The following is a 25203-nucleotide window of genomic DNA, read 5'->3' as shown; positions in this document are numbered from 1 at the left end:
GCACCCCCCTTAGTACACACACCCCTCCCCCTTCAATATATACATTCCAACATAAACACACACACATGCACACACACACCCTTTCAAACACACATACACGCACACACATTTTGCAAGGAAGGTGGGACCTGGGTCCATCTGTCCCCTACCCCTTCCCTGGTGGGGGGTGCGGGCCCCTTGGCGATGGCGGCCATGTCCCTTGGGTGCTTGCTCCCTGGGCCCGGCGGTGCTCTCTCCGCATGGTGGGGGGGTTCATATTACACCTGAGCCGGGGGTGTTCGTGTCCCTGGGGGGTGGGTCCTGGTCCTTGCCCCTGAGCGCTGGGCCCCGCCAAAATTCCAACATGGCCGAGCCTGTCCAGGCCATATTTATAACACCCCTTGTGGGCCCTCTTTTTTCCCCGGGGTTCCCCCCTCCTGGGCGGGGGCGGCGGGCCCCTGCCTTGCTCCTCCCTGGACCAACCGTGGGCCGGGCGGATGGCTGCCTGGAGTGCGGAGCGGGTCTCCCTTGGGGGTCCTGGCTCGTACCTGGGGTGGGGGCGGGGGGATGCCCGGAACTCCTGGGTGGTGGTGGGGTGCTCGTCTGGGGCTGTGGGCGTCCTTCTCCGGTGGGGCCCTGCGTTGGGCGCTCCCGGCGCGGCGGGGGGGCTGCTCTCCTGGTTGGGCTGGGGCGGCGCTCCCTTTCCCTCCGTGCCTCCCTGCTCTCTGGCTCTGGGGGCCTTGCGGCGGTCCTGCTGGCCCTGGCCTGGGTGGCGGGCTTGGTCGCCCGGACGGCGGTTGTTCCCTGCCGGTTCCTGTGTGGCGTTGGGGGGATTTCGGCTGCCGCTGCTGCTGCGGTGGGGGTCTTGGGGTGGGGATGGCTGGGCACTCACCCTCCTTCTTGTCACGTTCCACCATCCATTTTAGAAGAACATAAACACTCACCTGAGCACTGGTGTTAGCTCACCTTTGCACTAACAGTTTGCATGATTGAATGACTGAAATATTTCACACTAGTTGGTTTTAAGGCATAAGTATGCGTGTGAACACTATCTGTTTTGTGTACATGTCGACAGGTGGACATTTTTGCAGCTAGCAGGTGTGTTTATAACATTTGAGTGTGTGTGTGGATAGGCCCCGCCCTTTTTGAACTACATTTGAACCTTACCATAATGATTAACAACCAGTAAACTTGTTGCTTTATGCTGCTTCATGGTCTTACCCCCCTTCCCCTCATATTATCACCCTCCTACCCCCCCTCTCTCTAACGTCCCTCTCTCTTCTTCCCCTCTTTCCTTTTCCATCAAAAAAAAAAAAAAAAAAAAAAAACTGTTGAGCTACGTTCACAGCGGGCGTGTGACATGCGCTCAAGAACAAAATAAACCTGTGTTTTTGAACGTGCAGGATATTCACTGGACAAGCAGGGTGGGGCTTCTTCTTGGTTGTCTTGTTTTTCTAATGTTTACTAGCACATATCCACCATCTACAGATGGAGGAAGCCTGATGCAAAATGTTGAAGCAGTGCAAATCTTCTTTCACAGCTCTATTCTCTAATACAAAAGACTTGGTGTCACACAATTCCGGCCGGACACAAAACGTAACTATTAATTCCTCCTCCATCATCAGTTTTTAAATGAATGGAACCTCTTTGAATAAAGGGGACGCCATCTTTACATCTCTACCAAATCTCTCCAAGTCTCTGATTGGTCAAAGTTTGACCTGGTTTAACTTTCAATGCACGTTCAATGGCCGCGCATTTTGTACAAAGAGCCTCACAACAGTCATCAGAAAGTGCGTAGCTAAAAGTAAAAACGAGAGTTTTGAGTGTGGAATCCATTTATCAGAATGTGCATTGACTCGTGTTTACACGGACTTTTCACTGGAAGTGGTCATTTGAACACGTGTTTCCAAGCCCGCTGTAAATGTAGCATTAAAGTGTCTACTCCCACCGCTAAATTAAAAGCCCCAAGCTGATGAAGTCAATAAAAACCATATCTTTAGCAGGAGCCATTGAAGAAATGGAGAAAGTTTTCAATTTAAAAAAAATATTATTTACAGATAAATCCAGGAGTCTTCCTTGAAATATGAATAGACTTAATTGGAAGTAGCCACGCATGTTGCCACAAGCATTGTGAACATATCTACATAGTGTTTTATTTGTTTTAGTGTTTTTTAATAGTGTATTATGTGTTTAAGCAGCCCCTGGTCAAATGCTTGTCAACCTAACAAAAGCAGCAAGTTACTCAAATCTACATGGGTCACCCTTTTAAATAAAATAACTTAGAAACGCTCATCCCTGTAATAATTTTAATAATTTTCCAAGAACAACAATGATAAAGGGTTTAACAAAAAAAAAAAGAAGAAACGGTGTTTCTAAAATTATGTCCCGTTAAAATGGCAGAGGGTTTTTCACATTTTGGTTTACTTTACTAACTGTATTAACTAGAAAACCAAATCCAGCGTATAAAGAAGATTTATGTTGAGGATCTGTGTTTTATATTGAAAATGACTTAAGGGGCCTATTTCATGCTATTCTTAAATCTTTCAGAGTACACTGTTTCCATATATGTGATAATATATTACCTTCTGCACACTATAGAACTGTTTTTAATGAATTTTTTTTTTCACAATTCATTTCCCTATTTAGAAGTAGGGCAACTGGATCTCTGAGGCAACGCCTTTCTCTCCGTGCGGGTGACGCCCCTTTCATGCCGTAACCCTAGAGCCAGTCTCGGCAGAGCGTCTCCGTCTCGCCCACAAACAAACAATATCCAAACTTTTGCAAAGATGGATGTGCATATTGTGTGTATAAGATAAAAAGAGTTATTGCAGATCACTGCCAGCTCTGTGGAAAAAGTGTGTGTGTGTGTGTGGGGGGGGGGGGGGGGGCTGTGGGGTGCTGGCGGTGCAGATTCTTGAAGGGGCTGTTCCTTACTTTATGATGTCACAATGTGAGAGCTCAGACAGCAGGTTTGTGTTTTTAAAGAAAATACATTTCCAACAGTCCCAATAGAAAAGCATGCAGCTATTGGTAATGTTATTGCAATCCAAGATTGCAAACATTGTAATCTGAACAGATTTTTATCTTATTTTATTTAATGCAAAAAGAAAAAAACATGCGCTGTTTATTGAACTGACATAGAACTGAGGTAAACAATTCCAGCCGGCATCAACGCAGAAAACGTTCTGAAAGCTGCACTTTAACTCTAGGGAGGCTTCTCTCCACTGTCTTCTGGGAGAAAATGGAAATCTGGGACAAGGGCACCTCCAGGACTGCTTTTGCCAGCAATTCCTCCACATTGTTCAGATCGCATTGTCAGTGACCGCTTGTCTGATGTCCACACATATACAGAGCTAATGACAGCCTTCCCGCCATCCAGCTGGATAACAGCCCTGAAGGGACAGAAACCTCTTTTTCTCCATGGTTTCTACTGCTCCTGTGTGAACCATGGGATTTTTCTTTTTCCGAAAACAGAATATTACAACCTGAGGGAGATGGGTATGACTTTATTCACTAGATTGAAAGAATGAGTAACAAATTTGCCAAATTGAGCAAAATACAAAAAAATTACAGCTACTGGATTATAAAACTGTAAATTATTAACAGGTCTTTACGTAGATTCTTTAATTTACAAAAAAAAAGTAAAATTTCTTCAAGGAATGCTAAAAATCATACATATAAACACGATCATTTCTTATTTATTGGTTTAAAAAATAACTTTAAAAAATAGCAACACGGAGTAAATCTGAGATTGACTGCCGATAAGCATACCTCCCCCCTCCCCACACGGATGACAGCTGCCACAGAATTCTAAACCAACTGACCCTGAACGGGATGAAGTGCTTATAGAAAATGGAGGGAAAGATTATCTTCATTGTGGATTGAAATAAAAAATGAAAAAAAAATGGAATTTAATCATCAAGAAACCTCATATTAAGTCTAACACAATTTAACAAACTTTCCTATAAATTCTCATTCATGCTTACAAACACATCAATGCATTTATCTGAAATGAAATTATGAAAATATGCAGCATTTCCAGATTAAATATGTGTGTTTAATTTTTCTACTTAAATGAGAGGATGTTATCTACCCTCCCTCTCTTATCTCTTAAAGAAATAACAGATATCTATAGGCTTCAGGATAGTTTTAATAAACCACAAATTGACTAGCATTAATTAATTGTTATGCTGTTATATACATTTTTTATACACTGTTTGGACAACCTCTGACCTAGACCACAATCTCAATCAGTGAAGCTCTGTCTTTCTGGGATATTTGATATATGATAATGTGTTTGGAAAGATTTTCATTTATCCATTTTAACATTTTTAACCCTCAAATTTCTAATATGCTGACATTTTTCCAAAAAAATAAATTGTTCTCAATGGAAAAGTGAGGCTAATTATTCTCTTTTCCTCAGATTTTGGTGTCTTGAAGTTCTAATGAAATGCCATACCCCCACATTAAAACACTAAGGGATGTGATTTACTTTGACACGTTTTCATGGATATCCATTTCAAGTCAATTTGATTAAAAAAATCTTTAAGAGGAAATTTAAATTTTGTTCAAACAATTGTTTAAACATAAACAACAAAAAGCAACATTAGAAAATGACAGGGTTTGAGTCGTAAGTGTGGGCTGGTATTTACTAAATAAGTCTTGTTTTAGACAGAAAGTCAGAAGAAATTTGCATGACAAGATAGATGTTGGAAATTCAGTAGCTAAAGTTCTTTTCTCCATACCAAGTGAAAAAGAATATTCTTCTCAGACCAATTAACATCCCATAGTATAAGAGGACACATTTATTTTGACAAAATACGGGGTCAAAAAAGAACATTTATTTAATCTTGAAAGACCAATCAAAATAATGGAAATATAATTAATCATAATTATGAGGAAACATCTGCATGCTTCACACGTTGATGCTTTTTTAGCTTCATAAAACATTGTATATTAGTGCATCACAAACAATTGTTCAGAAAACCATAGCATAAAGAAAACAAGTCAACTAAATTCTGTACATCACTTTAAATCACTAACTCTGTTAAAATTCTTCATCTTCCGCTTTGGAACAGTTTCGCCAAGCCGACGTAATGCTGTGCGTTCAAATTACACAACGGGCCTCGGCAACTGGCGTTCGAGTGACCGCTTTGAAAGACAAGTGTAAATGTGTAAATGTGTAAATGTAAATGCGCAGACACGCTTTTCAGGCTTTTGCATTCAAAAGACTTGCATTTATGCGTAGCTATGCAAATTTTTGAGTCCGTTGTCAGACTCTACGTTCAAATTGGGGGATGGTTGAACATGCGCTGCAAGTTCAATAAGTTGAACTTTCGACTGCTTGAAGGCCAAACAGCTGAACTTTGACCTTCAAGTTCAGCAAGTGACATGAGTAGCATCCTTTCCAAAACATGGAAGTGGCAACCAGTTAAAAACCGATTATGAAGGAGACATTATCAATTGCGGATCAGGATTTTATGACACAAAGTCTTTCGAATGTCAGAATAGACATGCGAAACAAAATAGCCTGGAGCAATTTTGCACCAAACCTCTTCCAACTGTGAGTACATGTGCTAGTATCGGTTAGCAACAGTCCAGTGTGAACACCGAATGCTAAAAGCGCCTTAAAGAATTCTTTATCAGCGCTTTCTTAAATGTGGTGAGTACGTAGCGTAAGACTGAGCAGCACTTCCTCTTCTGTGGTGCAGTCAGTAGCAAATGCTGATACACACACCTACAGTGCCCTCTAGTGGTTGTTGCTATTTTGTTTTTCACTCAAAAGTTACACATTAGTAAAAGTCGCACCCTTGGCCTAACTATGCAAAAAAAAATTAACGTACACTCCTAAAAATATGGTAACTTTGAAACAAAGAATCAGCAACAACCATGTGAAGCTATCCTTGGTCTATTTATATTATCATGTAAAAGTTCAAAATGTGATTTGAAGCAGAATAACACAGATTTTGCGGTTTTTTGCTTTAAAAAAAAGCTGAAAAATGCTCTGTGGATCCTGTCAGGTGGTTTGACACCGTGCCTTACTTATGTCTTCAATCTTCTGTTCTTTGAGTGAGTGGTTTGTACAGTGGCCCATGTCAATGGGCTCAGCAGAATCCAATGAAGTGCAGAAACTGCATTCCTAGAAATTGGCTACATTATGAGCTCAGCGGTTTAAGAACCAAATTATTCCCCGATGATTCATTCATCAACTGTATTACTCTGCAGCAGCAGGTATGTATAGGATAGAAGCGCATCTGTAACGTAAGACGAATTCAGCACATTTTACATGCCTGCCAGATTCTGCCTTACCTTTTTCACACTGATGCACAACAATAGAACACGGCTGCTTGTCAATCTATTGCATTTGGCTGTGACTGCAGTTCTGTACTTTATCACTGGAGCAATAACAAAAAGCCTTAGTGGTGATGCTTAAATCTTTCAAGTAAAACAAACAAGACGCCCCCATCTGCACAGGAAGATACAATTACTGAAGAGTCCTGCGCTGTAGGGGAAAGGATCCTTCTACATTTTGCTGCTTACGCTCCAAATGAGTTGGATTCATCCACTCAAACCAAGAGAGGTGGAGAGGTTCACTGTAAATGTGTGGGGGGAAGGGAGTGCTTCTGGGTGTGGCCACTTCTTCTTATTTTGTTTTTTTGTTTATCCAGAGCAATATCTGGATGTCTGGATATTAAAGTGCTAATGACGCCATAATTTCATTGTGGGGCTAAATCTCATTTAGCATCAAGACATGAGAGGAGAAGCCTGGAGGCATTTCTCCATCACCACCAAGGCTTTCCCAGAGGTTCACTTCTCCCTATGCCGTCCAATGTAGCTCCGACAGCTACCTTCAAAAGCATCAGCAGGGGCCTGCTAAACAGAAATCCCCCCACTGTTTATTATTTGCCTCTTTCTTGCTCAGAAACACAGAAAAACCTACTTAAGTAGAGGGGGAATACGAAGAAATCAGCACACAGGGAGGCAATTCCTCGTTTTTCTCCATTTCCACCACTGTTTCTAGTATCCTCCTAGAAAAAACTGCCTCCCCTTCTAGGCAGGGGAAGTGAAGGGGATACCTATGGATACGTTTTGCCCGCTATCTAATGAGCATCAGAATTTCACTGTGGGCCTGTCTGCTGGTCCCAACCAGCCATGCATCTGTGTGCATCAACGCAGTCTATCAAACAGCTGGCACACGCCTCACTCCCTTCGCTCTTTCTCCTTCACTCATTTCTGCATATCTCCTGAACGGGCCTCTCCCTGTCTGTTTCTGATAACAAACTAGCCATCTCTGCTTTACCGGTGCACCTCCGTCTGCCTACCCCTCACCCATCATCACTGACTTAACACAGACATCCCAAATGAAGGATGGAGGCGAGCTCTGCCATAAATAACCTGCCGCCTTCCCAGCCCGGGTGACTGAACGTACTCAGAAAAAGTAATGCCGGAAAATGAGAGCAAGTGTTGCTTTGTGACAAAAGCAATAAGCGATTCTTTTTACAAGGATCTTTGTTCGACCCCGTCGCTAACTCTTTCCATGTAATATACCTCCTTCCATCCACTCAGACATCAAATGTCCCGCATCCACAAAGATGCTGGAGTTGCTACTCTGTGCAGAAGCGATGCATCCTCAGCGGTTGTGAACAAAAATTGGAAGATTTCAGCTAAGCAAGTGGGAAGAAAAGTCACATCTTTCTCTCCTTAGTTGTTATGCTTTGGGAAAAAATGTTCCATTTGAGACATTATTTGTGTAATTTCCCATCCATCAACCAACATTGTTATTTTTGTATGTAAATAAAAAAAACATTTTTTTCTTATTAGATAATATGATGGTAAATAGCACAGATAACACAACAAATTTACTCAAAAACAAAGCCTACACCTTCAAAATAAAGTAAAATTCACGCTTGTTGAAATTCACATGACCCAAAGACTAGGAAATCCCAGCATCCCTGCTCTTTTGATAAACTAGGTCTCCCACTATTTTACTTAGTGTTCAAACATGCAGAAAGCCCTCTAAGCCGTTTTTCAATTACAAAGGAAAACCACTGGAAAGCTTTGTATCACTGGTAAAGATGCTGCAGAGTGTAATAAAAACAAAAGGGAAACAAAAATGATCAGAGCATTTGGGCTAACGTATGTGATCACTGAACCATCTGAAAGTCTTTATCAGTCATTGGTGGAGGATCTTCATCAAGGCTTTACAGCTGAAAGAAAATGTTTAACGCTTCTTCTAAAGCAGGCCTCGTGATCACATTTCGCCTTCAAACAGAGTCGTGTGTTTCAGTACCTTGGAAGTGGAAAGCTCTAGTCTCGCTGTGGAAGCCCTGGACCTGAGTGAGTCCATCAAAGCCATCTCCAAGCCTGAGTTCATCGAATACGCTGATGCGCAGGGCAGGGTCAACCCCGAATCCTACAACTTATTTCAAACACCATCATTACAATCACAGCACTTGTAAAAGCAGGTGAAATAGTCCTGTTTGCAACGGAAATGAATTTGGATTAAAATAAATGTACTTAAATTTGTTTTCTTAAAGGCTAACAGAGTTGTGTCCTACCTGAGGAGGCGAAAAATATGCAAAGAACCAGAAATAGCTGGAATATTCCCATGGTGGCTGTATTTCTAACTAATTAGTCCATGTTTCATCCACTTTAGAAGAGGAGAGGGGGTGGTGGGGGGTTCAATCACAGATGATGTATCAACCTCGCATGTGAGGCTATTACAAATCCCATATGCCGAGCGGAGGCATCGTCTCAACTTCAGCTGCCCGATGTGGAGGTGGAAATGATGGGAGATTCAGAATCCAGAAGAGAGAGAAAAAATGTAGGAGTGGCGCAGAAATTTACTCCAGGTGAAATAAGGTCTGCTCCATCAGCGCTGTCCTGCTGCACAGGTGGAGAGCAGAGGGTGGAGGATGCTCGGAGCTGCACTGCCTCATCCGCCCGATGAACGCTCCCACAGCAGCGCGACTGAGAGATGTAGCCGCTGAAGGAGAGGAGACTGAGCAGAGAGAGAGGGGGGAGATCAACGAGAACAAGAGGGGGACGATGAAGCCCCCTTGTGGTGATGAAGGAGCAAACTTCACATGCTTTCAAATGGGTTTGATTGCAGCCACGCCTTATTGAATACAGTGGTTCTCAAACAGTGGTACTCAAAAGCACTCCAGGGGACTCTTCAGATAATAAAAACAAAATTAAAGACTTTCTTAGGAAATGCTCTCAAGTACATATTTTCCCCAAAATAAAAGCATTATTAATTTAGTGGATGGATATTTATTTTTTTATTCAAACTCCAGAGTTTTCTACTGAAACAGTTACAAAAAAAATATTAAAAGAGAAAAATTAAAATTTTAAAACATAAAATCAGTTTCTGTGCTTTTCCAACCAAAATAGGATCCATTTTTCATTTAAAGTTGCAGTCATTTGATACAATGTAAAAACGTTCCCAGTGGTGTTTTAATTATGATTATTCAGTTTTTAGCCAAAATCGAAAAGAACTTTTGTTGTTTTCTACGACATAGATTCTCCAGAGCAGCAGTAGCTCATTAAAAATTTGTCTCCAAGTTGTGGGCGGGACCACTTGTCCCCTCCCTGGTGTTGAGAGTTCTCTGTTTAGCCCCTAACACCCAAACTAACATTTCCGGGGCAACAAAAATGGTGAGAAATATTAGAACTAGCCAGTTGTAGTGTTTTGAGCCAAACCAGCTTCAATGAGGAAAACAAAGACGAATATGGATGTAGTCATCTGCAAGTGGATGCATCAGAATAGAGTGGAGCATGAAGTTTGTGGCCTGCCAAATGTTGAGTTCCATTTTTCGAATGGAATTTTTCCATCTGCTCCGGATTCACAACAATTTGAACACAGAAATACACAAAAACGTAATTTTGAGCTTAACATTTATCAGATATCTCCTCAATCATCTGAGAAATTCTTCAAGAACATATTAAAACACCACAAACACAGCTTTCTCTTTAAATATTTGACTGCTGTCAATCCTTTTTATTTGAATTTATAATTTTACTGTAATTTTAATACTGCCAAACCCATCTATTTCTGTTCTTTCATAAAGGTCTTTCGTTTGTTTCTGGAGACGAAAAATAGGCCAATGGAAAATTCTGCCTTTAAATTCAGAATTTTGACTTTTTTCTCAGAATTCCGAGTTTATCTCTAAATCCTGGCTTTTTTCTGAAGAGTGCATTCTTTAAAGTAACCAGAAATACCATCAAGAACAGCTGATGTTGCTATACCCCTCCTATATTTTCTTTTCTTTCTGTTTTACATGTTTTTTGTTTTTTTTACTTTATCTGGTTTCTGTCTAATATCCTTTCAAAAGAAGAGTCCTGACTCTCTAAGGAGGAAGAGTTCCATCCCTTCATTCAGTGCTGTAATCAAATTAAAGTGGAATTTGCCAGCAGGTGCTGCATATTAAAATGGAGAGTAAATGGTTGCTTGTGGGGCTAAGTCCACCGAAATAACTGTGTGTGAGAGCGCAGCTGCTTAGCTGAAATATTTGTTTACACTTTTATTTCAACTCCTTAATCTATGACACCAATTTACACATCAAATGTAACCACCAGCATTTAGGCCAATCTACCCATAAGTCTTATGTCTGTTAGAATGCTTCGTGCAAAACAGATGCATTTCTAACCTGTGTAAATAATATATCAATCATTACAGCTGCAGTTAGCTGTTAAAGGGTTCTTGTTGTCAGTAAAACAAAGGTGGCAGAGAGCTATTCCTGGAGTGTCACATCTGCTATATGAAAGTGCCTCCCAGCCTCTTTTCATTATTAATAATACTAGATTTCTTTTGGGTCCCGACACAGGAGATGTAATTGCTTTGTATAGCCCACAAGTTGTCATTTCCTAAAGTGCCATCAGGAAAATAAGAGCCATTCAAGTATGGACTCAGAAAAGAAAGAAAAGTAATAACCGCACAGGGTACACCAACATCCTTGTTGTGTGCACACAAACACACACACAGCAAATCTCTTACTGCAAGGACACAACAGCAGTCGAGGTCCTTTCTTTCATCTTTAAGAGACCAGATGGATGAGGCATCACAAACCCTTAAGGGTTTCTTCACATTAGCCATGAGTTCACCATATAAACCTAAAAGTATTGTACACAAAATGCAGCCACGTGGAGATGTACAAACTGAGTTTGGATGGAATACAGATCATAGTCATTTGATCATAGTCAGAGCTTGCAGTGGTGTCTTAGTTCAATTTTGCTGTTTTTTTATGTGCCTATAAATAAAAATATAAACAGAAATAATTTAGTCCCTTTGTCAACAATTAAATATGATTTTGTTAGTAAAATTAAAACAAAGCGGTCATTTTGAAAAAAAAAACATTTCAAAAGCAGTTATCTTAAGCAACTTTTAAAAACCTCAAATTGTTTTTTTTTACTTATTGGACAGATTTACATGAGTTCTTTGCACCCTGTCAGTGCCATCTAGTGGACACAGCAGGGGACTGCAGGAACATCAGCCAAATGGAATATTATCATTAATACTGAAGTCTGTCAGACGGTGTCACCCTTTAGCCATGTCCAAATCTTCTGACTACCTAATCACAAAAAAGGGCAAAAGAAAAATTACTATTTTTTAAGATATAATATTTTTCTGATTTGCTGGAGGAATTATATGCTAATTTTTTTTTTTTGGTGGCCCTAATACTCCGTCGTAATATGGAGAAGGAGTCATTTAAAAAATCCAAAATGGCGCAAAGAAATATATTTTTATTTAAAAACAATTAAATCCAATAATTCCTTATAGCTTTTCTGATTTTAACATATATGCAGTACACATAACCTTATTCAAGAAACAATTTTTGTAATTTCGGTGGTCATAGATATGGAAATGCAAGTGTCAGGTTGCACACATTACATTTCAGTTACAGGTTTGCTTACCTGAGTTAAAAATGCACAAACATCCTTTTCATTTCATCAGCATGCATTCATCAGCAATAAAAATACTGTACATTGCAAAAGTTTAGTCTGTGCTTATCTGTTAATTAAGTCGAGTTATGCAAATCCTAAATAAGTTATAGATTCTAGGTGTCAGCTAATAAAGTTTCACTTTGGATTGCTGTATTTTTAAAAATCTATTAAGAAAAAGCGATGGAAATGCTGACACAATTACCTTGAAATGAAAAAAGGAACACGCAAGATTTAAATAAATCAAATAAACAAAAGAAAAAAATGTATTTGATTTATTTATTGTTTCCTTACTTACCTTTTGATTTTATTACTGCTTTGCACACTCTTGGCATTTTCTTGATGAGCTTCAAAAGGTAGTCACCTGAAAAGTTTTTCACTTCACAGGTGTGCCCTGTCAGGGTTAATAAGTGTGATTTCGTCCCTTATAAATGGGGTTGGGACCATCAGTTGTGTTGTTCAGAAGTCAAGTGGATACACAACTGATAGTCCTACTGAATAGACTGTTAGAATTTGTATTATCCTCCTGAGAACCGAGGAAAAAAAGTGTCTTCCAATTTTTGTTTTTGTGTGATTTCCTATCTATTTAGGCCTAAAAAAACACCTTACAATTTTATTTTTTTTTTAAATATTTTTTATTTTAATTTCCCAACATGTCCACTGTAGAGGACAACATAACAATATTTCTGTGAAAGTAGAACTTAATTAGGTAAATCAGAAAAAAGGAGCAGATTAAATCTTTAGAGTGATATTCACCCAAAAAACATTAAATTTTGTTCTAAAACAATAAAATTCTGCATCACTCTTTTGTCACTTGTTGGACCATCTGCTGCAGAGAAAGATTGGCCGGTAAATTGAGAGCTTTGCTTATTGGCTAAGCTCTCTCCTCACCACAACGGACCGGAACAGTAACCACATAACTACGGACGCTGCTCCGATCCGCCTGTCAATCTCACGCTCCTGTCTTCCCCTGCTAATGGACAAGACCCCAAGATATTTAAACTTCTCCACCTGGGGCAGGGACACTCTACCCACCTAGAGATGGCAAACTACCTTTCTTTGGTCGAGAACCATGGCCTCAGATTTAGATGTGCTGACCCTCATCCCAGCCGCTTCACACTCTGCCACAAACCACACCAATGCACGCTGGAGGTCCCGGCTTAATGAAGCCAAATCTGCATAGAGCAGAGATGATATCCTGTGGTCCCCAAACCAGACCCCCAACGGCACCTGCCTGTGCCCTAGAAATTCTGTCCATAAAACTATGAACAGAACTATGATAAAGAGCACCCCTGCCAGAGTCCAACGTGGACCGGGAACAGGTTTGACTTACTGCCGGCTATGCTAACCAAGCTCTTGCTCCGGTCATGCAGAGACCGGACACCCCTCAGTGATGCTCCCCGGACCCCATAATCCCATAGCACCCTCCACAGGATACGGGGGACGCGGTCAAATGCCTTCTCCAAATCCACAAAACACATATGGACTGGATGAGCGAACTCCCGCAATCCCTCCAGCACCCTGGATAGGGTGTCGAGCTGGTCCACTGTTACACGACCAGGACGGAAACTTAACTGTTGTTCCTGGATCTGAGGTTCGACTATAGGACGGACTCTCTTCTCCAGTACCCTGGAATAGACTTTCCCAGGGAGGCTGAGGAGTGTGATTCCCCGGTAGTTGGAACACAACTAGATCAAAAACAGATCTTCGAAAATGTTATCAATGTACTGTGAAAAGTACAGGATTGGACACCAGTATTCACAAACTTTGGGGTCATCTTGATAGGCAGGGCGCCCTGCTAGCACAGGTGTAAACATGTTATGATGGTTGTTTAAAAAACACAAAAAAAAATCTAGTTAATTAAAAAAACAAGTTATTTTTTCCTGAACCTCATCCTCCTCATCCTTTTCATCATCCTGAAGCTCCAAATCTGAATCTTCCTCAACTATCTGGTACAGAATCCTCTCAGCTTCACTTCTTTCTCCTAAAATAATGTGCAGCCATTAAATACATTAAAATGGTCCCGGTGTCCTCTACAGTGGACATTCATTAAATGCCTGCTATTTTAAAACAGCAACCATGAAACTGTTTTTAGATCTAAAAATATTGTTCCCAACATGTTTATGACCAAGAATATATATAATTATTATGGTAAAAAAATGAATAGATACAGACTTTTTGACTTGCCTTTCACCTTTCCATAAAAAAAGGTAAATGGTATGGAAGCCATCTTGGTAGAGGTAAAACTTTAAGTTCCCAGCATGCAAACTCATCAAATGACACATCACTGGAAAGCCCAGGATGTCCTCTACAGTGTAGAGTAGGATTTGGAAAGGTATCTCTTAATTCCTTAGAAATATACAGGTAAACAAAATGTCCATTATAGAGGACATAAATGACTGGGCCGGGTCTCAGGAGGTTAAGGCAAGAAAAAAAGCAGCTAAGTACAGATAAACGAGTGGCCATCACTCCCACTTGCTTACAGTTTTCAAAATTGGGAAAACTTTGAAAGTGTTCCAAGTGAAGTCACAAAAACCATCAAGCGCTACAAAGAAACTGGCTCACATGTGGACCGCCCCAGGAAAGGAAGACCAAGAGTCACCTTTGCTGTGGAGGATAAGTTCATCCGAGTCACCAGCCTCAGAAATGGCAGGTTAACAGCAGCTCAGATTAGAGAGCAGGTCAATGGCACACAGAGTTCTTGCAGCAGACACATCTCTACAATAATGTAGAAAATGTATGAATCAGGCCTTCATGCTAGAATATCTGCTAGGTAACCGCTGCTAAAGAAAGGCAACAAGCAGAAGACACTTGTTTTAGCTAAATAAACAAGGAATGGACATTACACCAGTGGAAATCTGTGCTTTGATCTGAGGAGTCCAAATTTGACTCTTTGTGCGACGCAGAGAAGGTGAACGGATGGACTCTACATGCCTGGTTCCCACCACGAAGCACGGAGGAGGAGGTGTGATGGTGTGGGGGTGCTTTGCTGGTGACACTGTTGGGGATTTATTCCAAATTGAAGGCATACTGAACCAGCATGGATACCACAGCATCTTGCAGCGGCATGCTATTCCACCCGGTTTTAGTTGGAACATCATTTATTTTTCAACAGGATAATGACCCCAAACACAACTGCAGGCTGTGTAAGGGCTATTTGACCAAGAAGGAGAGTGATGGGGTGCTGCGCCAGATGACCTGGGGCCTCATTTATAAACGTTGTGTACGCACAAAAGAAGGCGTACGCCACTCTCTACGCAGTAGTTTATTTATAAAAAGCAAACTTGACGGGAAAATGTGCGGTCCTTCACGCAAGCTCTGACCCAGGCGTACGCACAAAAACGGGTGAAATGAGAAACAGCGACACCGTCGTCAGATGGAAGAAACACGTGAAAGTGAAAATGACAATACTGCCTCTCAGAAATAACATGACGACTTCACAAAGCAAGTCTTACAATTAACAGCCTACACGAACACCTGTTTGATCGATCAGCAGTGAAACAAACAAAAAAAAAATCAAACGAAAATTACAACAGAAATTCAAATGAACACTTATTTGCAAAAAGAAAAGTGAAATATGTTCTGCAATATTGGCATGTTGTGCAATTCTTCCTCATAAATGATAGTTAACAGAACGAAATAATGTACAAAACTGATATTCTCGTCAGTGTGTCCGTCTGGCGGAGCAGATATAGGTGCGGGCGTGCGGACGGACGGACGGACGGACGTACTAATTGTCCACTGGGGAAAGTTGTTTTCATAGTAAAACATTTCTTCATAAGCTACGGAATTATGGTATTCATGCATATGCCTTTAGTTTGTTTTATCTTTGATAAAACAATGTATGGCGTATGTCTCAACCATTCACAAAGCAACAAGAAATTACATTTGCGCTGAACAATTTCCCATTTCCACGTTGAATATTACCCACATCTGTAGCTTGTCAGATGCAATAAATGGATGGAAATAAAATGTTCCATCACAACGCGTAATGACACACAATGGCTGATCTTGCGCTCTTAGAAGATGTGGCAAATGGAAGAATTCGGAGTGAACGCATCTTTAGACAGGAAGAAGACTTGCTGGCAAACAAGGACGAGTGGCTTATGAGCCGGTTCCGACTTCCTCGAGCCGTCCTCTTGGACCTCTGCGGGCTTTTGGGCCCGGCGTTACAGAGGAGCACTCGGAGGAACCACGTGTGTCACCCGGTGCATCTGGCCCTGGCCTCCACAGTCACTGGACCTGAACCCAATTGAGATGGTTTGGGGTGAGCTGGACCACAGAGTGAAGGCAAAAGGGCCAACAAGTGCTAAGCATCTCTGGGAACTGCTTCAAGACTATTGGAAGACCATTTCAGGTGACTACCTCTTGAAGCTCATCAAGAGAATGCCATGAGTGTGCAAAGCAGTTATCAAAGCAAAAGGTGGCTACTATGAAGAACCTAGAATATGACATATTTTCAGTCGTTTCACACTTTTTGTTATGTATATAATTCCACATGTGTTAATTCATAGTTTTGATGCCTTCAGTGTGAATCTACAATTGTCATAGTCTTGAAAATAAAGAAAACTCTTTGAATGAGAAAGTGTGTCCAAACTTTTTGTCTGTACTGTATATGTATTTTATATATATGAGGGGCAATAAAAGGATCAGTTTTATGGAGCTCGTGTGCTACTCTCATTCGAAGGGCTTTATTATATTCCATGCTAAAGTTCTCAGAAAATACTTCGTTTCAATGTTTCTTCAACCTGTTGGCTCTTTTATCAGAATAAAATTTGCTCTTTAAAAAAAAAGAAATCAGAAGAGTTTGTTCACTTAACAAAAGAAAGTATGTCTCCCCCAAATGATTGTTTTGGAGAAAAAAAAAACATTGACAAGAATTCACTGTTTAAAAAAAAAAGTATAACAACAGTAATTTTTGAAAATAAAAGGATTTTTAATTTGTGCGCACCCCTATAGGGCCACAGTCATCCGTAAGAGCCGTTTATAGACTCCCCAGGCAGTGTGGTGGCCCTACACAGCCACTCCCATTCTCCCTGGATGCTATTGTGAATGTGTGCAGTGAGCTGGCTCCTTAGGCCCTCAGGATGAATGGTCCACGGCCATTCAGTCAGCACATAGAAGCTCATTAGAACTCTATAGACGCACAATCGTGAGGTTCACATTAGAAACTTCCTCCTCAGGGACACAGACACCAAACACAAAGTGCCAGTTTGCTGCTATGCTAAGCACATTGTTCTCCTGATTCATGGAACCTGGCCCTCCTTTCACAATATTAAGTTCGAGTGGTGGAATATCAATTGCGTGTGCAATGGGCCGGCATCTCTCTAAGAGCTTTGCTTGGGTTGAAAAAGACGGAAAAGGAATTTCAGCCGCTCTGCAGAATGCTAGCTTTCAACAGACCTATTGTGGGGATTTTGAATAAAAGGGACCCCCTGTTTTTGGAATTCCAATTTCTGAGAAGAGACGGATATCAAATAAATTCACATGAGCTTGCTTCTGGGTGTTTCTAAGACTTACTGTTTAAGAATAGGCTAATTATACCTCCCTCTCCTGGAGAGCTCTATTGAAATCTGGCTAATTGCACAGTGGTCAAACTTAGTAATGATACGCTCTTAATCATGCCTCTTATAGGTGCCCCAAAGATGTGTGTGACTAATTCTACCTATGATGAGTACAAAACACAGAAAAAAAAACGCTTTGTTTTCAACCAATTTCATAACATTAACTTTTTTTTTATTTCCCCATTTAGCATAAAAATACAATTTTTGATTTGCAACAAGCCTATGGTTTTATTCATACATAACAGTTTTTTAAAGAACCAAATAAAGCTTTGACTTTCAAATTAAAAGCTTTTCACAGAGAAACAGCGTCAGTGGTCAATCACAGCCCATGCTCAGTAGGACACATGTAAGCGTCCACAAAAGTGGATCCTGAACATCATGTGACACAGCGCCATCCCTTCTCCACCAGTCTGAGGAATAAAACCTCAAATTTGATTACAAGCAACCTTTGGCTCCCTGGCCATCGCACAATAGGCTGAGCTGTCTGGGCCGATTTTCATGCTCAGCATGAGGTATCAACACGTGCAGACTGGAACTTTCAGTTGTCCCCTACTAACACACACATACACAAATACTAGTATGGATATGCCTGTTTACTGTGCCCCCTTTGTTGGGCTTTCTAGAGGATTCATTAGTTGCAGTGTGAAAGGTTGCACAAACCTCTCATTTGATGCCGTCATTGCAAATCATTGCACACGTGTATGTTTTTTTGAATGAGAACTTTACTTTTAAATTTAGGATACTAAATACAAATCACATTCATTCATTTTAGACCAAAAACTAAATCCTAATTGAAGTGCTGCCAGAGACTATCTGGATCTGATTAGCAACTTTGCGACATAAACAAAGCGATAAACAAAAACTTGAATGACTGCTATGTTTAGCGCTTAATTAATAAAGCCTAAACTCAATAAGAAAGCTACTTAGAAGTCCCGAAGCACCTATGTTATGCGAGATTAAATAAAACGTCACAAAATGCAAAATTAAGATGAATTTAAAACATTTTAAATTAACACATTTTGAAACTGTTCTTCACCCGCTTTATTAGTTTTTGCTTTAGGTAGAAGAAAATTAAACTGATAAAAACAATTCTCATAATTTAGCTCCTGACAAAACTGAAATTAATCACAATTAGAATAAAGCGCATGTTCAACCAAAGTGGCTCCTATTAACCACAATGGAGCTCAGAGGGAGGCTGCAGAATAAAAGAGAACTATTTACTACTGGAGAAAACTGTTTGGTTCATGTTAAACTTAGGCCAGCACTTCATTGTCTCTGATGTCTATCATTTAATAGGCTAGTTGACATAATGAATGAGCCAGACCCACCTTCTGCCACTCTAGAAAGGCCCCAGCCTTATCTGAATTGAGAAGAACATTAGAGCGCCTAAGCCAATCAAAACACAGCTCTGTAGCAAAGTGCTGGCCAGAAAGAGGAAAAGCAGGGAACTTTTGTCTATGACTGAGTTTAATGAAGTTGGCCTGGTCACTCAAGAAAGGATTAAAGGAGGATTTGGTGTCAGTGAGCTGTGACTGCTAAAAGAGGGAACTTGAGTGTTTGGGTCACCGCGTCACCAGGATGGTCTCGGTTCAGAGCTGTTCCAGGAGGAATATGGCTGGTTTCTCTCCTGCTCTGCCAGGTTTTGGGAGGTCGGGGAAGAGCTTTCTCATTGACAATTTGCTGAAATCTCAGAGACGTTCGTTTCGTCCGGAAGGAGCGGAAGGTGCTCAGCCGAGGCGGGCGGCATGTCAGCATCTGACAGGAGCCTGGGGTCATGAGTATGGAGCTCAGCAAAGGCATCAAGAGGTGACAGACTTTGGAGAACCTCTGCCACACACAGGTATTATCATTACTCATAGGTTTTAGATAGCCTATGCATATGTACATCACATTAAATGTCATAAAAAAGTCTAGAATTTTCTGAGTCAGGCAGCAGTTGAAGGCCAGTTTTGTACGGCAAGTGTATCCCAACTTAAACTTTGACTTATTTATTTGTTCCATATATGCATAGAGTGCATACAAACTAAAAAACATTGTTTTTTTATTATTTATTACTTTTTTTGTTGCTTTTATTTACATGGCATCAATGTGATGCCTGACATTGATCGAATTTGTAAAAAACCTAAAGCTTTTAAAGAAAAAAAGTAGTCCTAGGCTGTTAAAATTGAAATCCCCATTCCCCCCAAATCTGTCTTGTTAAATTGACAGAGGACAAAAGAGAAGATTATGGCTAATTATTTTAGAAGTTGTAATCTAGATTAATGGAACTAAAAGTACAAAAAACGGTTATAAAACAAGAGCTCAGATGGTATAGGAGCATCAGAAGATCTGATGACCACCATGCAAAGCACTGCTTGCATAAGCAGTGTTTAGGTAATTTGCCTCACAGGAAAAACTTTTACTTTTCACAGATGAAATGGTATTTCAAAAAAATCTAAGAAAAAAATCACAGATTTTATACAAAAAGTACTAATAATAGTTTTGATCTGTTGAGTTTAAGTCTTGTTGCATAAAAAAAAAACAGGAATGGCAAACATTTAGGAAAACAAATGAAAATTAAAGGTGCTTCACAGGGAAAGATGATGTTTTTAGATCAATTAAAAGCTTGAAATCTTACTTTGTTTGATTAGCAGAAGAAGACGTCTTCTAGAACGGCATATGTACATGCAAAAATACCACTAAACACAAAAAAAGTGTAATTAGATCTCCCTTTATTGCATTAATTTTTAAATTATGCCTACAGATACCAAATATCTACCTAAACATGGGATTTAGAAATTTGTAAAAACAAGTAACAGGTATTAATGTTATAAACGACCATGTGTTGGTGAACAGACTGAAAGATTAAAGCCTAACTTTATTTTAAAATAGAATGGAGATGTAAACTATCATGATGCAAGCAGCTCATTTAAATCATAAAACCTTAAATATTGAAAATAATATAAAAACATAATTGTTGGGAATTTTCTCTGTACATGTATTGATAAAAAATATGTAATCAAATAAAAAAGAAACTGCTGTACATTTATTTGTTGTTAAATTTTTGTGATACAATGTTGTTGTTGTTTTTTTTTTTTACTTGAGTTTAACACAATTCTTCAGAAAGCACGTTCCACAGGTCCCACTTGGGATTTGATGTGAGACCGTGTCTGACTGCGCCCGTCTATGTGTGCAGGTGTGCTAAGCGGTGTCTTTCTGCAGAACCCGCAGTATCTGCTGCCGTGCTGCGGTGGGTCCAGCCCCCCCCCTGTCTTCTCCAGTGAGTGTTTTATGCCTCATCAGCAATGCCTCAGCTGCTCTCTAAGCAAAAGCAGCAGGGTCTTCCATGCTCTCCAAAGCTAATTACTGATGCAATACCAAAGAGCTAATTCTCCGTTCAACTCTGCACAGCTCTATTCATAAGCATTCACGGCTGTTTAGAATGGGGAAAAAGGGGTGGGTTGTATGGGGCTTTTAAGAGCCTCAGAGGGCCCCTGTTTTGTACTTGCAAACACACACATTTACCAGTGCATATATGCAGAGCTAATAAACGTCTTGTCTTCTGTCATATTAGCGTAATAACTACCTGATGAAGATTGTTCGAGCTGAAAAGGATAATATTTCAAACCTAATTTGTTTAGAGGTGAATTTCCAGAGTTTCATGCTTAATGTCACTCTAAGCCAACTTCTTTCGACAACCAAGAAAACCATTTGTACATTCAAAGTGTACATTTTTCTACAGATACAAAAGAAAATCAACCTGTATCTGTAATGCATCACTGACCATGACTTATATCCCCCTCCAAGAATATTCCATGATGGAGTAAGCAGAGCATTAGTCTTGCGGCATTGTCTCTCAGCAATTGGAAGTTATTAGTTGCAGCAACGTACGATGGCTGTCAACAGTTGTGGGGAAAAACACAAATCAGAAAGCCCTTAGCCCACAAGTCTGTGAAGTCCTCTCAGTGGGTTGACACTTTCCCACAGTGCCCAGCAACAAAACAATGCTATAGCTGGCCGTGACCAATCGGCGTATTCACTCATCCACACGCGACCTCACCGCAATTTTTCACCACAGCAATGAACTCGGCTGGACATAAAACTCTGCCATTCCTCTGCGGGAGTGGGCTGGCTGTGGAACATCCCCCACGCATTGTGTGGCTAAAAAAGTTAGCTAACCAACCCCCCCCCCCCTTCTTTCTCCCGTCCTTCAACTTTCAGTCCTGCCTATTTGAGACCCCTTGACTGGGACATAAAGCGTTCAATGAAAGTGACTTTTATAGACTTATTTGGGCTCATCTTCACATACAAACTGGCTTCAAACTTGCAAGAGAAAAGATTTAGTGTTGGGCCACTGAGCCCTCGAGTAATGGCATTTCCTTTGTACATCTCTATTGTTGGTGTCCCACAGAGGGACACAGTGGGCTTAATAGTCGGTCCACTAGGATAGACGCACACGTTGCCCAGGAATGACCTAGTAATCAGCCATTTAAGTTAAAGCTATTGAGCTTCAATTGGGAAGTGAGAAGCATGTCCAAACCAGTTTTCTGGTCCCTGGAGGTGGTCTGGGTGCAGATTTGTCGGACAGATTAAAAAGGCAACACTGAATGGTTTAGATAAATGGCTCTACTTGACTTTTGTTGTATGTGCACCTTGGACTGAAGGAGGATTGGATTTCTCTTTATGAGTCACCCAACCACTTTTTTTCTTCATTTGAACCAACATTTGACTCAATTTAGTCATCCCAAATTTGTTAAACAGGCCAAACACAAAAAGTGGAGAAAGGTTCATTAGCAGCTCTGGGTTGTCTTGACTGCTATACCTACTTTTTTTTTATCAACTTATAAACTTACTTAAAATGAAGAACCATCATTATATTCACACCCAAAATATCCCTTCAATTAATTGAGTTTATTTAAATGTACTGATTTTTTTTGTATTATTTTCAGAGGGAGCAAATGATCAGATGTGGCCCGCTAACATAAACCCTAAATCACGAAAAGGAATTTTAAGGAGGGCTGTCTTCTCTGAAGAACAAAGGAAGGAACTGGAAAGAACTTTCCGGAGGCAGAAGTACATCAGCAAAACTGACAGGAACAAACTGGCAGCAGATCTCAGCCTCAAAGAGTCACAGGTAAATCGAGTTTATTTCTTTGGGAAGAGCCTTAAAAACCCTTCACATATCACAACCCTCCAGACAAGGGGTTCCCAAATCCTGCTAGTTTTCCAGAAACGCTGCCTTGTCTGCTGTTGATTACCTGGATCAGATGTGTTAAGCCAATAAGGAGCTTTAATGGCAGGATGGATGGAAAAAAAGTAGGACCCTCGAGGCCTGGATTTGGGCACCCCTGGTAGACAGTCGATGCACGGCAGTCTCTCTGAAGCTATGTTCACTTTGCGGCGTATATGCATATTTCGGGCTTCCGCTTTCAAAATTCTCGCATTCATGCACATTTTTTCGACCGTTTTCAGGCAACATGTGGCAACTGAACGCACGTTGAAAGTTAAGCCAGGACATACTTCGACTTTCCCTTCATTCACAGAAGTTTCAATCGTTTGAAAATTGACGATGAAGGAGAAATTAATAATTGCTATTTGTGCCCAGCCAAAATTATATGACACCGGGTATTTCATATGTCAGAATAGATTTTTGAAAGAAAAAGCCTTAAGCAAAAGACTTGCGAGATCAGCACCGTGTTGACATTTCGTATCAAATTTCGGACTTGCGCTAGTAAACAATAGTAAAAGAAACAGAAGAAGGAGCCCCTCCTTGCTTGTTCAGTGTGAACACCATGGGCTAAATCCGTATTCAAGAATGCGTGTTTAGTGTGCTCTTGAAAGTGCGTCACATGCCGATGTGAACGTAGCTTCTGAAACACTGAGGTAAAAGAGTTACTATTTCTTAATATTCATATGAACTTTAAAAATACTAATGTCTCATTGTTTTATTTACCTTATGAATCATCAAGTTAGGAAGCAAACTGACAATTATCAGGACAAAATGTGAATGTTAACAGTAAGGAGATTCATAAAGCAATTTCAGATAACTATATATAGGAACTTAGTTTGTAGTTTGTAGTCTTTACATACCCAGAACCTCTTTAAAAGAATCCTTTATAAGCTTATATTTAGACACAAGTGGCACAGTAAACAGTAAAGTCATTTAAAAAGATAACAAATATCACATCATATACTAATTCTAACAAAATTAACATTGGCTATTTTGTATCCTATTTCTGAATTAGGTAAAGATCTGGTTTCAGAACCGCCGTATGAAGTGGAGAAACTGCAAGGAGAAAGAGCTCCACACAAACCGCTCCCCAATGGATGAGCTCATGTCCAGAGGTCTCACCCAAGAGGACGAAGAACTGTCACACAATCACACCAGTGCAAAATTACAAAGCTCACTGCCAAAGAAAGGAACCAAGGATTTATGAGGGGCAAAAGAGACTTGGCCCTAAAATCAACAGCAGAACATGGAGACTGTTAGAAATGGATGGGTGTGAAATGTGTGAAAGTTTTCTGTCTTTGCGTTTTTTAAAAACCAGATAAGCAGTTTTGTGCAAGTTACACCCAAACTGTAACTCATTGCATATTACCTATTTTTGTCGTTGGAAAGTAATCCCTTATAATAATGCTGTCCTAGAATTGTAATGTGTGACACGACTCTGATATTACTTTCAAGTTAGAGAACACAATATTAAGTTGTTGTTCACCTTCCGGCACATTCCGTCAGGGGTTGCCACGGCGAAGCAGCTTTTACTGAGTCGCACTGGTGGTTTGGCAGGGATTGTTATGTCGGATATCCTTCGTGACACAACCCAGTGCCGGCACAGGGAGAACCAAACTTGTGCTGAAGGGTCTGGCCTAAGGCCCCACACTGGATGAAGCTGATCGCGTCCCAGGGAAGTGAACCCTGGTTTCCCACGAGCCACTCCTTCATGCAGCCAAGTGAGCCGTCCATAAAATAAAGTGATCAAATGTATATCAGGGGTGTAAATATGGTGAAATAATAACTACTAATAATATTTTTGGTAAAGTAAAAGCTCCAAACAGTTGGGAAAACCAAACCTGATTGTTAGATGTAAACATAAAATGTAGGTCATTTACTTTACTAAACAGAAAACCAGAGGCTTTTGTTCCTTTAGTAAGGATAAAATGACTAAAAATGCTGGTTTAAAATGACCTCCCACCAGCCAACATCAACAGGACATACAGCTCTATAAGAATAAAAAAAAAACAGGACTAAAATACTTATTAGGAACCCAAAAACCAAAAGATTTGGGTCTTTGAAGCCTGACAAGAAATTTGGCAAGTTACATTTTTTTTAAAACTGCTCAAAGTAACTGACAAGCAAAAAAAAACAATTGGTGGAGTTGTTGTCTGTTTAGGTCTTGTGGAGTCGCAAAAATAAAAATAAAAGTGAAAGAATTGTTCTTTCTTGAATGTGAAAGCAGGACTAGCATGTCACACGTATCTTCTCATTACAAGCACATTATAAAAGACATGCTTTAACCACAGTCATAAGGGCGTTTCAAAAGCTGGCATTACTTTTTAAAGCAATTTTATTGCAGAAGTTATGATAAAGGTGCCTTAAAACACGTTTAGCATGTGCAAACAGGCAGAAAGCCCTACTGAGTGCACTGGGTCTCTATAAGTGTGCTGCCTTGTAGACATGTAAGCGATTTGCAGTGACTGTTAAAAGACTCGCTAGTACCGCCCTGCACCACAAAAGGCAAAA

At 40.3% G+C, this 25203-nt stretch overlaps 2 protein-coding genes across 3 annotated transcripts in view; one reads left to right on the top strand and one right to left on the bottom strand.

Moving 5' to 3' along the window:
- nell2 (neural EGFL like 2) overlaps window positions 1–8967 on the bottom strand; it is a 96278-nt gene extending 87311 nt beyond the window's left edge. Inside the window, exons 1-2 of the mRNA XM_004069509.4 lie at window positions 8538–8967; window positions 8270–8398 (exon numbers count right to left, since the gene is read on the bottom strand). Of these exons, the coding sequence (XP_004069557.1) occupies window positions 8270–8398; window positions 8538–8589 (181 nt within the window). The 5' untranslated portion in view covers window positions 8590–8967. The remainder of the gene's footprint in view (window positions 1–8269; window positions 8399–8537) is intronic.
- A 9732-nt stretch (window positions 8968–18699) lies between these two features.
- dbx2 (developing brain homeobox 2) lies at window positions 18700–25160 on the top strand. Of its 2 annotated transcripts, none has more exons than XM_023955652.1 (4): window positions 18700–19323; window positions 20659–20742; window positions 22412–22596; window positions 22685–22757. In XM_023955652.1, exons 1-4 carry the CDS (start codon window positions 19062–19064, stop codon window positions 22736–22738), a joined length of 585 nt encoding a protein of 194 aa, XP_023811420.1. In that variant the 5' UTR covers window positions 18700–19061; the 3' UTR covers window positions 22739–22757. The 2 variants fall into 2 exon arrangements, with proteins under 2 accessions (XP_023811420.1, XP_004069950.1); XM_004069902.4 differs by lacking the exon at window positions 22685–22757 and adding an exon at window positions 23708–25160 and having other exon boundaries at window positions 18718–19323.
- Window positions 25161–25203: the final 43 nt, after the last annotated feature.

The sequence above is a fragment of the Oryzias latipes genome, chromosome 6, assembly GCF_002234675.1.
Source record: "Oryzias latipes chromosome 6, ASM223467v1".
Taxonomy (NCBI): Eukaryota; Metazoa; Chordata; class Actinopteri; order Beloniformes; family Adrianichthyidae; genus Oryzias; species Oryzias latipes.
The sequence above is the reverse complement of the archived record's forward strand: the minus strand, read 5'-3'. Positions and strand labels throughout refer to the sequence as shown.

Coding starts and splice junctions, on each gene's coding strand:
- dbx2 (XM_004069902.4), top strand. CDS start 19,062: ATGGTCTCGGTTCAGAGCTGTTCCAGGAGGAATATGGCTGGTTTCTCT. Junction 19,324..20,658: donor AGAACCTCTGCCACACACAG/GTATTATCATTA, acceptor CTATGTGTGCAG/GTGTGCTAAGCGGTGTCTTT. Junction 20,743..22,411: donor CCCCCCCCCTGTCTTCTCCA/GTGAGTGTTTTA, acceptor TATTATTTTCAG/AGGGAGCAAATGATCAGATG.